The sequence below is a fragment of the Cajanus cajan genome, chromosome 5, assembly GCF_000230855.2.
Source record: "Cajanus cajan strain Asha chromosome 5, NIPB_CcT2T_4, whole genome shotgun sequence".
Taxonomy (NCBI): domain Eukaryota; kingdom Viridiplantae; phylum Streptophyta; class Magnoliopsida; order Fabales; family Fabaceae; genus Cajanus; species Cajanus cajan.
In genome coordinates this window covers 62115278-62128486 of record NC_138521.1, presented here as the reverse complement: position 1 = coordinate 62128486, position 13209 = coordinate 62115278, and the positions used below count along the sequence as shown (strand labels likewise).

At 28.9% G+C, this 13209-nt stretch overlaps 2 protein-coding genes across 2 annotated transcripts; both read right to left on the bottom strand.

The window, feature by feature from the left end:
- Positions 1-1780: 1780 nt before the first annotated feature.
- Positions 1781-2056, bottom strand: LOC109812100 (plant/protein). The gene has a single exon (XM_020375973.1). The coding sequence runs from the start codon at positions 2054-2056 to the stop codon at positions 1781-1783; it is 276 nt and encodes a 91-aa protein (XP_020231562.1).
- A 6528-nt stretch (positions 2057-8584) lies between these two features.
- Positions 8585-12109, bottom strand: LOC109812097 (zinc finger CCCH domain-containing protein 34). The gene is made up of 3 exons (XM_020375966.3): positions 11899-12109; positions 11568-11678; positions 8585-10491 (listed from the first exon to the last, which is right to left on the bottom strand). The coding sequence occupies exons 1-3, from the start codon at positions 11968-11970 to the stop codon at positions 9109-9111; spliced, it is 1566 nt and encodes a 521-aa protein (XP_020231555.1). The 5' UTR covers positions 11971-12109; the 3' UTR covers positions 8585-9108.
- Positions 12110-13209: the final 1100 nt, after the last annotated feature.

The following is a 13209-nucleotide window of genomic DNA, read 5'->3' as shown; positions in this document are numbered from 1 at the left end:
GAGGATATTTTTTTATTGGTTATTTGAAAACTAAAAAAGGAGAAAAAAAAAACCTTAAGTGATTGATATAACTTAGGTAATTGGCTCGTATATAGTTACGTCTAATATTCTTTCTACCAAACAATATTTTCCATTTTCGAAACATCAAATATGTGATTTTAAAAAATAAAAAAAAATCTCGCAAATTCAACCTTAAATTTTTTTTATAACAGGCACAGCACATCAATCTTTAAGAATGTAAAATATCGCATTCGAAAAAAAAAATGTAAAATCTCATTTTAATTAGTTACTGTTTTGAAAGCTTAATTAGTTACTAGAAATGGTAAAAATGAGTCATAATAATCTTAAGAGACAAATATAAAGTTTTTATTTGTTTATTTATAAAGTTTTATATTATTTTTGGAAGTAATGCATTTTACTTCTAAATCCATGCTTGGGTATAGTTGGACTTTTCATTGTGCATCACTTCATGTGGCGTGGATTTTAGTTGTTATCAACAAGCTTGTTAATTGCCAAATTGCCAAATGTACGTTTTATTCTTTCAGAAGCTAAAACCAATTCAATTAGCTTACTTTAAGACAAAGCAATAAGCAATTATCTATAAACGTTTTAGTTTTCATATTCTCTTCTTGTTTGACTTGAGCAGCAGCAAAAGCCAAACACCTAATCGCAAACCGCAAACAAAATAATAACCTCGATGATAACTACGTATTGTGCAATAAAATAATCACGTAACGTAACAATACATGCTTATTGCTACAAAATTAATTAATTACATATGTGCCTTCTTATTGGTGCAAAATTACACGGTTAATCAAAATAATTAAGCCACTATTTTTTTTAATATTTCTCCTCCAATCCCACGCCCAACAGTTTACTACTCCATAGCTTTGATATATAGAACGACACATATATATATATTATTATTTACTTGCCCTGAATTGTGCCTCAATACAATTAATATTATGGATTAAAAATTATTATTATTATTAAATAGGACACACATATTGTTATTTCCTTGCCTGAATTGTGTCTCAATACAATTAATATTGTGGATTGAAAATCATTATCAAATAGGAGAAAGATAGGAAAATTGACAAAAATAAAAATAAAAGAGAAGTAAAAGGTCTCCTGAAATTTGAAAAAAAAGAGAAGTGTTGAATGAACTTTTTAACGCACTTTTTTTTTCTTATTGTACTCTCTATTATTAATTGTAATATATTTATTTCAAATTCAAATATAAAATAAAATGCCTCATAAATAAAAGAGTTGAATATAAGTAAAAATCAATTAATTATATACCATATTTAATTTTATTATTCTAAACTTAAAATATCTTTTATCTAATTGAGATTTTATTTTTAATATTACTCTTAATATCAAGTTTTAATAAAGGATAGTATAGAATTTTTTTATTATTATTTTGAATTCATATTAACAAAATTAATTAAGTGTGTATTTGTTTTATGATCAGCATCAAAGTTCATTGAACTTAATTTATGAGTGTTGTAGTTTTGAATTCAATGAATCTTTGAAACTTGTGAACTATAAAACAAATACTTTGTAAGTGGTGTTATCTAACCATTGGAATTAGCTAGGAGTATGTTTGAAAAAGCGCTTGAATCATCCTAAACGTGAAATCTCAGTTCCAAAACATAAAAAAGAAGTAAAATTTTGTAACTTATAAATAAACAAACGTGGGTTTAAAAGGTAACGGCAACTGAAACATATAAGAGGTTGTTGAAAGAGAAATTTACAAGTATGATGATAGGATGATGAATCAGGTGTTACGTTTTTTAGATTTCCGAAAGAGGCCGCAGAAGGCAAAGGTTGATAGCTTGGGAGAAGGTGGGTCGACGGAGGGTGCTGCCACTGCCACGTTGACCGTCCGATAAGGCCTTGCCCCTGCTGATCTGCTGCGCTCCAGCCCACCTACGGATCCTTCCTTCTCATTAGCTTGTTCCTTTTGAAGGCCACTGATGAACTTGTCATCCCAAACCAACCCTGAAGACCCTTGTCTCCTGAATGATGTTACTGATCTCTGCAATTCACTCATCTCTCTCTCTCTCTCTCTCATTCAAGACAGGTTCCTTTTAAGCACTAATAAATCGTTTTATGATGATGTTTGACCTTTGATTATTAGGGAGATGATGAGGTTGGGGAAAATGACAAATAAAAGAATATATCTATACAAGGAAATCACTACAGAATCTACGCCATTCACCTATTTTACCATCTTACCTTAATTACATCCTACTCTTTTTACCAAAACATGCCCCAACACTACCAAATTATTCTGGCTATTGCTGTAGTCTACCATCTTCTGCTCTCGCTCAATTTCCCTATTATATTCCGAGTACTTCAAATTACGTAACTCTTGCCATAATTTATTGTTAGTAGGCTCTCTTAATAATGTTGGTATTTTTCACTTTTTCAACTATGGTCTGTCTAAATTCTAATAATTATGCAAATCTTATCATTCGGAGATTTTTTTTTTATTTTTTTATCGAGAATTGAATTGGGCCTTTATGGAGATTCTTGATTCGGCCTAATGTTGACCAAATTTAACCTTTAGTACTATCCAAGCTTTGAAAAGGGATACTGTTTTTATTTTATAACACCTTTTTCATGATATTTATTTAATTATCAGATCGTATTTTATATTTTTTTCCCCTTTCAATCATTTTTTTTTATTTATAGAAATTGTTGTGAGAATATAAGATGGAAATAACATTTCTCAACTTTGGATTCGGGTAAAAGTGTAAAACTCCTTAGAGAGTAACAATAATGTCATGATTCCATTTTGAACGAGTCTACGATAAAGTACCTAGTCACTAGGGAATCACTTCTTTTAACCATTAAATTTGTTAATAAAAAATGGATAGCTGAGATTTTTAACCTGATACCGGTTTACACTTTGTAAATTGTAATAGGTTTTGCATTTTAGCCTTTTAGGCTGTGTATAAATGTATTATTTGGACCAACTTGCAGAATTTTTTCATTTGAAATTTTGAAAACCTTAGGAATAAAACAAATAACAATCACGAGAGAGAAATGAGCTATCCTTTTGGTGGGATACTAGGGACATTGTTGAATATAGTGCCACTAGTTTTCCTCCAATTACCAATATATATAATATATATATTCACACACACGAAAATGGACTTACTTATTTTAAAAGTAAGTTTTTGTATATTTACTCCAATCAATAATTTATGTTCTACATTAAATCTTAACAATTTAAGTGTTAAATAATTTTTTTTAATACATAAATCAAGTCTACAAATTTTTATAAATTTTGAAAACTATTTGATATTATATTTTGTTAATTTGAATTGACGGATAATCATAAAAATATTTTATATGTTGATTTGAATTTATATAATGAAGATTTATATATTTTCAAAATTTTAAAAAATTTATAGACTTAATCTATATATTAAGAAATTTTAATTTAACTGTTAGATTATTAAAATTCAATATAGATCATGAATTATTGAATTCTTAAACCCTATTTGGAACAGCTTATGAACAACCTATTTGCACTAATCTTATTTTATACATGTTTGTGAAAAATTTAGACAAACTTATAAAATATCTTATGAATAACTTATAAAATATTTTACACTTATTTTGATTAGTTATTTAATATAACTTATTAATTAACTTATGTAGAATTTATTGAAAAATATCCAAGTTCAAATATTGTCATTAACATAATTTTTTTTCATTCTTTCACTAAAAATTAGTTTTTATTTTTTTTATTACGCTCTCCAAAGAATTTTTTGTCTCCCTCCAAAAAAATTTGTTCCTCTTTTTTTTTTCTCTTCTCCAAAAGTCCTTTTATTTTAATTTTAGTCAAAATTTAATTTGTATTGTTTTAATTTTTAAAATGAGACAAAATCTTATAAACACTTAAATAATGATACATTTAAACACTTTAAAATTATTTAAGTGTTTACTAACACGTATATTCAAATACAACAACTTATTGAATTTTGAGCGCTTATAACATAAGTTCTTATTATATAAGAGCTTATAAAAGAAAATCTTAAATAAATAATTTATCCAAAGAATCCTAAAATCCTAAGTCTACTAAACCTTATACTTAGAACAATTGAATGACATATACATATACATAATATATATATATATATATATATATATATATATATATATATGAGGAAGAATTTATTTACTTTAAAAGTAAGTTTATTATTTTGTTCAATAACTCATTATATATCAAATTTTAATGATTCAACCGTTGAATCGAGAGTTCTTAATATATAAATCAAGTATGCAAACTTCTAAAAAAACTTGAAAATCATTTAATATTTTGTTTCATTAATTCAAATTATTTGATTTTGAAGTAAACAAATCTCCCCCCCCCCCCCCTCACACACACACACACACACACACACACACATATATATATATATATATATATATATATATATATATATATATATATATATATATATATATATATATATATATATATATATATATATATATACGAGGAGGGATCCGTTTACTCTAGGAGTAAGTCTACCTAGACTAACAAGTAGGGATGGCAAAGTGGGCCATGGCCCGCGGGCCGGCCCGTTGGCCCGCCAATTTTTGGCGGGTCGGGCCAACTATTTCAACCTGCCAACCCGTCAAGCCCGTCCCGCCAACCCGCCGGGCCAAATAGCGGGCCGGCCCGCCACAACCCGCCGGCCCGCATATATATATTTTTTTTATTTAATTATTTTTATGTTTATTTTATTTTGATGTAGAAGATGAGGATGAAGATGATTAAGAAAAAAAGTAGAGACAACTTCTTTCAAGAGAGCTTCTAATATTCTTAAAATAAAAATTTAAAGTTAATTAATTGTATTTAAACTTGTTTTGTGGACTATCAAAAAATTTAGTTTATAAATAATTTGTAAGTTTATAATTTGATTTTGATTTTGGTGTAAATGGACTAATTTCTATTTGATTTTGTTTTAAGTTTGTAATTTGTTTTTGTTGAACATATATTATGTACAATATGTATGCATTTTTAACTTCATATGGTTATATTTATTTATTTGTAGCAATTTTTTTTTATTTGACCATAAATTTTTTTTTTTTCATTTTTATTTTTTGTAAGCGGGCCGGCCCGCCAGTCCGCCAGCTCGATCTTAGGCTGGGCGGGCCAGCATCTCCAGCCCGTTTTACATTGACGGGCCGCCCCGTCCCGCCCCGTTTTTGGCGGGACAATGGCGGGCCGGGCCAAAATGGGTCGGACTGGCCCGTTTTGCCATCCCTACTAACAAGTTTAATAACTCATATTCTACATCAAATTTTAACAATCCAACCGTTGAATTTAAAGTTTTTAATGTATAGATCAAATTTGTAAATTTTTAAAAAATTTAAAAATTATTTGATATTTCGTTTCATTTATTCAAATCAATGTATAAAATAATTTTTTGATTATCTATCAATTTGAATTAATGAAATAAAGTATCAAATGATTTTCATTAAAATTTGATGTAAAACATGAGTTATTCATCAAAATAAGTCTATATAAACTTATTCCTGAAATAAATGAATCGCTTCTTATTATTTAATGCATTAAAAATGTCCAAAAATGAAACAATTTTTTGTTCACATCTATTATGATTAAAAATACATATTTGATCTAAAATGTAACACATCACCCCAGTCAAAACACCTCCATCAAATCTCACTTTCGTCCCTCATGGCCAACATATATATCTAATAAAAGGAACATCTTCCAGAACATCTACGTATCCAGCAACCTAAGATGCTGCACTCGTTCTGCTCCCTATCATACCTTCAAAGTCAACTTAGCCTGGGTAACTCTAAGGCTAAACGACCATCTTAGAGCACTTTTACAAACTATTTACTAAAATGGGGTTGTTTTGAAACATATTACACCTTTGGGATTGTTTTCTACGGTGTCGCTATGGCCCATAGCGACACCTATGACACGTGGTAATTTTGTAACTCCAGCGAAGTCATGAAAGCCATATTGATAATGTTGCTACAGCCTATAGCGACACAAAACAGCTCCACTGAAGTCGCTATACCCTACAGCGTCAAATATTTAATATAAAAAAAATAATTTTACTATAAGTAAATAATTTTAAAAAAAATAATTTGTGAAAGTGGCGCTATGGCCTATAGCGATACGGTGTCGCTATGGGCCATAGCGCCACCCAGTTAAAAATTAAAAATGATAAAAGGAGAAAAAAATATATATAAAGAAGTGGCAGTGTCCATAGCCACACTGCTTTTAATTTTTTTTTCATTTTTTTTAATTACGCATTTTTCGTTTAATATTTTTTAATTAACATATAAAGAAATTATTAAATATTTAAATACATATTTAATTCGTAATATAAATATTTAAAGGAAAAAATATATAAAATAAACAAATTCGAAAAAAAATATATATAAAGAACTGGCAGTGTCCATAGCGACACTGCTTTTAATTTTTTTTTCATTTATTTTAATTACGCATTTTTCGTTTAATATTTTTTAATTAACATATAAAGAAATTATTAAATATTTAAATATATATTTAATTCGTAATATAAATATTTAAAAGAAAAATATATATAAAATAAACAAATTCAAAAGAAGAAAAAAAATATATATAAAGAAGCGGCAGTGTCCATAGCGACACTGCTTTTATTTTTTTTTTTCATTTTTTTTAATTATGCATTTTTCATTTAATATTTTTTAATTAACATATAAAGAAATTATTAAATATTTAAATACATATTTAATTCGTAATATAAATATTTAAAAGAAAAAAATATATAAAATAAACAAATTCAAAAGAAGAAAAAAATATATATAAAGAACTGGCAGTGTCCATAGCGACACTGCTTTTAATTTTTTTTAGTTACGCATTTTTCGTTTAATATTTTTTAATTAACATATAAAGAAATTATTAAATATTTAAATACATATTTAATTCGTAGTATAAATATTTAAAGGAAAAAAATATATAAAATAAACAAATTCAAAAAAAGAAAAAATATATATATATAAAGAACTGGCAGTGTCCATAACGACACTGCTTTTAATTTTTTTTATCATTTTTTAATTACACATTTTTCATTTAATATTTTTTAATTAACATATAAAGAAATTATTAAATATTTAAATACATATTTAATTCGTAATATAAATATTTAAAGGAAAAAAATTAATTTAGTTAATATTTAAAAAAAAAAAACCTACAAACATAGTGGTGTCGTTGCCCATAGCGACACCACTTTTTGATTTTTTTAATTTTTTTTTAATTACGTTTTTTAAAGGAAAAAAAATATTACATTTAATTACGTTTTTGTGGCCCAGTTTATTTTAAAATTTAATTATATTATATTAAACAAATTATATATAAATACTGGAAATGTAAGGCGCTGTGGCCCATAGCGACACAGTGTCGCTATGGACCATAGCGTCTCACTTAAAAATTACATAAAAATTTATTTTAAAATTACATTTTTAAAAAACTTAATTTTATTTTTATAAATATATAATAAATAACTCAGTTTATTATTTTTATTTTACATTTCTATTATTTTCGTTTTTTTTTCTTAGAGGGTGTCGCTATAGGCTACATCATTTTTGTTAGTCCATCAATTGTGTTGGCCCAGCCTATAGCGACACTGATGTAGCTCATTCCAGCCCACCCTAGACCAAAAAAAAAATTGTCACGTGTCATAGTTGTCGCTATGAGCCATAGCAACACCGTAAAAAACAACTCTAAAGGTGTAATATGTTTCAAAATAACCCCATTCTGATAAATAGTTTGTAAAAGTGCTCTAAAATGGTCGTTTAGCCTAACTCAATGTTACCCATCAACAATTATTTTAACCGGGTTAGGAGGAACAGGCGCATATAAAATTTTGGAGAAGTCCTACTAAGAAACACAGGTTGGGGATAAAAATCAAAATGCAAAGAGAGATCCTGGAACGAGGGTTGAATTGATTATAGAAAGGATAATTTAAAACATTGAATTAAAAAACTAATAAAACTAACAGTCGTAAAGTATTTTTATTAATTTTTATAAAGGCCTTATTTTGTATCTAACTTAAGGCTTCTTAACTGCTGAACCAACCCTAGTTATTGGGTGGCAAAAAAAAATGTTTCATTTCTAGACATTTTTAATGCATTAAATAACGAGAAAAGACTCATTTATTCAAGAAATAAGTCTACTTATATTTATTCCATTCAGTAACTCATGTTTTATATTAAATTGCAATGATACAATTATTAAATTTAAAATTCTTAATACATAGATCAAATTTATAAATTTTTAAAAATTTTGAAATAAAATATTAAACAATTTTTAAATTTTTTAAAAATTTGCAACTTGATCTATGTATTAAGAACTTTAAATTCAACAATTAAATCGTTAAAATTTAATATAAAATATGAGTTATTGAACGGAATAAGTCTAAGTAGACTTACTCCAAAAACAAACAGATGCCCTCATAAATAATTGGATTTTTCATGTGAATCTAAAAATAGCATCAATGCAACAATAATCAAATTCAAAAATAAAAACCACGTATACCAATGTATGATAGAAGTTAAGTTTTTCATATCCCTATATTTCTCTATGCATAGCAATTATCATTGTCAAAATCCAGAATGTTGGGACAGTTAATACCATAATATACCAAAAGCATTGTCCAAACCAAGATATAGCAGGGAGTATTTTAAGCAGCTCTGTACAGAAAAACATGTAGGCCAAAATCACAGATAAAATTCATGTAAATCAGCAATCCACTCCAGATTAAGACGTCTCGGTCCGAATCAACTAACTACAGAAGATAAATTTTCTAGTCAAAACACTGGTTGTCTAATATCTATCTTATCCGTCTCGGACCCGCATAACCTTCTTCCACTCACTCGAACAAAAACTTTATCATTGTCTACCAATGGCAATAACAGGGGTCATTGTACCTAGCACGGAAAGGATGCAAAAAAAAGCACCGCCATCACTCAAATTTATCCTTTATCTCCGGTAAAAATATTAGTCTCTTGAAATCATTAGTCACTTTAATCTCATAATTCAATTGTTGCATGTTTTGCCATGTCTCACTGATCCATGGTCCTTTTGTCCTTGAGAATTTCACTCAGAGGTTTGGGATCCTGGAAATCAGTTGATGTGCTTTTACAATGTAAACTTTCTTCAGCCTTCTTCTTCTCTTCTTTAATTTCTGCAAGAGTCTTGGGTCCTGAAAATGTAGTGGACTCGTGAATAAATCCCCGTTGTCTTAAAACTGGTTTCCTGGATATTTTAGATGAAAGAAACGGCCGTTTAGTTAGTTTTTCTCTATAATGCTTCCTTGGTCTATTTTGCTGGGAAGGCCTGAATAACTTGTGCTTGTTAGCAATTGAAAGATTTTCAACCTCTCCAATCGAATCTATGGCATTATATCCCAATTGTGACGTCAATCTTCTACTTGGCCGCTGCTCAATATCATGCCTCTGATGCCTTTCCTGGTTTCGAACCATCAAAGAAGGTGATTCTTGCCTTAAGAAACCTGTAACAGGAGGACCATTAATTTCTCTACGTCTCCTCAGATGGTCACGTAGATCTAACTTCTGGTCATAAGCAGCCATCTCAGCTGACATCCGAATCCTTTTCCTGGACAATAAAGAATCTAAGAATATATCTCTGGAATAAGCATGAACTGCTCTTCCATTAGCATGAGTAAGATCCCTATCCAAACATCTGTAACCATCATATGTTTCCTGTTCATACAGAATATCAGCTTCTGGGCACATAGTATCATACTCAACTGGCTCTTTAAATTCATACCCCAAGTACTGCTCATTCAGCTCTTGCTCATCCCTATCAAGCACTGGTAAATATTCAGAGTCTTCCTCGTAACCCATGTTCTCCAATTCATCATGAACAAGAACATCAAATCCAGGGGAATGAGGGGATGATTCCCACCGCTCCTCAGGCTCTATGTGACTATTTACTTGCTCCTCTGAACTCTGCTCAGTGCATAAATGAGATACATTATGAACAAAGCCATCATCTGGAAACGGAGAGTCTGACCTACTCACAGCAGCTTCTTTATATTCTAAAGCAGATAACTCTACGCAATTGCCTTGCTGCTTGACATTTTTGGGTAATTGTAGCTGAAGATTTTCCTTAGGCTGAAGCTTAGAATCAGACAAATTCTTTGGAGCAGTTAAAGATTGGTCAATAGGTATTGACGCTGTACCTGTTCTATTTCCTGATGATGTTTTATTTTCTAGGTTGAGTGCATTAGTGCTTCCATTGTCATTCTTCACAGGTTTTACAGTAAAAATGCTATCTTCAGGCCCATGCAAAAATGAGCATCTATCACCTTTATTGCAAAATCCATTGAAGAAAAAATAACAGGGAACCATTGTCTTGTTTGCAGGTAATGAAGTTGGCGTAGGTTCAGATGGCACTGGCACTCCAGTATGACCATCCAATGGCTGAGAAAATGATAAAAATTAGTTGAAAGTGATTAGAGGTAAACCACTGAGCAGACAGTCAGATTACAGTCAAACAAGAGAAAATAAAACAAAATAGATATCAGATACAAGAGGGGGAGGGGGGGTGTAAAAAAGAGATAAAACAAATTTTCCCTGTATATTAATAATGCAGTGAACTAATGTGCCTGTTAATACGTTTGATAGTTTTAACTATCAAATTTATTCAACCAAGTAAAATAATTTTTTTCTAAGAAAGAAACCCAAATCAAAAAGCCAACTATAAAGGTAACACAGTAGTAAATAATTTAGCAAAACAATAGACAAATTAAGGGGAAAAAAAAAACCGTTTATCCCATTCTCAGGGTGAACAGTAGATATAATTCAAGACATGCAGAAAATACAACCCATTATTCTAAACATGGTGATGCTAATATGATATCGTGCCTTTCAATTTGATATGTTGAGAAAACACCACAATAATGTTACAAATGACCAAAAATTTTACATTGTTATGCGGATAAAATGTACATATAAAATAACATATAACACAGCATATGCACAATCTTGCATCTCATCATAAGCTATTTCCAGAGCAAAACGAGACAAATTAAGCAAGACACTGTATACATCATGCTCAGGTGGACTACGAACATACATCAAGGCATTCAATATGATATTTTAAGAAACATTACACAATGACCAGAAAAAAATATATTTTTGTCATATAATACCCCCACTCACCCACTGTGCTTTTGATCTTGCATGAGAGCTACCATAATATTTGAGCTGGCTGCTATTACAAGCTAGCTTCAGCCACATAATGCCGGTATTTATAATGGTTTAACATGAAAATATCCTCTATTCAGCATATAATTGAAAAATAGTCAACAGGTTTCAGCAACCCTAATCTTAAAACAATTTCGCCACAGAAACAACTACTCAACCACACAAGTGACAACAAGACTATCAAACCGAGAAAAACATTACAGTTTCAGTTATGCATTCCACTGCAAATTTGAAAGGCGCAAATGCGAGCCTCCAATTAATAACAAGCAAGTAAAAAGTAAAGAACTCACAGGGTGTCTAAAAGCACACGTTGGATTAAGGCATTGCCCAGATAGCCAGTACCAGCAATCCCTAGGGTTTAGCCTCGCAATCTCATTGTGGCGATACTCACATTCAGCCCCCTGGAAACAAAGCGCGAAATGTATAAAATCTAAAGATAAAAAACAACAGCAATCACCAACAGAAGAGTCACATAAAGTCCAGAACACCAAGCATTGTTTAATCGAAAATGGAAACAAAAGTTAGGTTTACGACAATAGAAGGGATATGAAACGGCATTGCAAAAGGACGAGCGAATGCAGAGAAAGAAAAAAAAGGTATTAATGAAGGGAGAAAGAGAACCTTCTTGCAAGTGAGTGGAGAGGCCAAAAAATAAACGCAATCGGTGCTGCGCTTCAACGAATCTTCGTCCATGTTGGGAGAGTGAAAAGGGATTTATGGAAGAATAAGGGATCAAGATTCCATCGACGTTCCAATTTCGGTCTCAGATGATGTGAATGTGAAGAATGAAGATGGATGGCACTCGCATGCCGAAAGAGAACGATTTCGTTCATTTCAGTGTGGACAAACAACCAAGGTGCCATTCTTTCTTGGGCTTCAAACCTATGGGCTCCAAACCCATTATGAGCCCGCTCTATTATTTATTATTTCGAGTTACCAAGACTTTTTTTTTATTATTAGTATCACAACCATATATTTACAATTTAATATTTTATACTTATAATAAATAATTTATATCGTGATGTAATTTTTTTAATTATTGATCATTTATTTTAAAATATTAAAATTTAATTTAAAAATAAAATTGAAATAAATAAGAAATTATAAGAAAAAATTATACAAAGAAATGCTTCTAAAATTACATTCGTTGGATAATAATTTATAAAATTACTGTCGTACAATATGAATTTTCTAATTTTTATATATAGAGAATAATATTTTTAGGTAAATTAAATTTTAATATTATTATAATATTAATTAATTTATATTTAAAGATAAACTATATTTTTATATATAATTTCTTTGTCAATTGGAACTATTGTTTCTTCAATTTTTTCTATAGAAAAACCGTATTTATTATTAATTAAAAATTATTATTATTTAATTTATTAATAAAAGATTACTGAAACCTCGTAGTATTACTTATTATGTATTTATTGAAAATTTTCATAAAACTGTATTTTATATTTACTAACAAATACATGAAACCTCTCTTCGTCCCCTTTTGTTGAATTAAATTGGTTTGTTTGGTTTTATTGAAAATTGAGAGATAGATTGAGGAAAGGAAAAGTATATTAGGAGACGATGATCAAAGGAAAGATAAAATGTTTGGAATTGTGCTAATGATAAAAATAGTCTTATTTATATCATATTTTATGATTAATTCAAATTAACGTAAATCTTAATGTATAAATTAAATTTATAAAATTTTAAAAAATTTAAAATTATTTGATACTTATTTTTATTAATTTAAATTAATGTATAAAATATTTTATAATTATCTATCTATTTAAATTAATTAAATAAAATATTAAATTTAATTTTTTAAAAAATTATAAATTTGATTCATATATTCAAAAATTTAAATTTAACAATTAAATCGTTAAAATTTAATATACAATATAAATTATTAAATGAAATAAATTTAAATAA

Coding starts and splice junctions, on each gene's coding strand:
- LOC109812100 (XM_020375973.1), bottom strand. CDS start 2,056: ATGAGTGAATTGCAGAGATCAGTAACATCATTCAGGAGACAAGGGTCT.
- LOC109812097 (XM_020375966.3), bottom strand. CDS start 11,970: ATGGACGAAGATTCGTTGAAGCGCAGCACCGATTGCGTTTATTTTTTG. Junction 11,679..11,898: donor CTCCACTCACTTGCAAGAAG/GTTCTCTTTCTC, acceptor CTTTGTTTCCAG/GGGGCTGAATGTGAGTATCG. Junction 10,492..11,567: donor CGTGTGCTTTTAGACACCCT/GTGAGTTCTTTA, acceptor TCATTTTCTCAG/CCATTGGATGGTCATACTGG.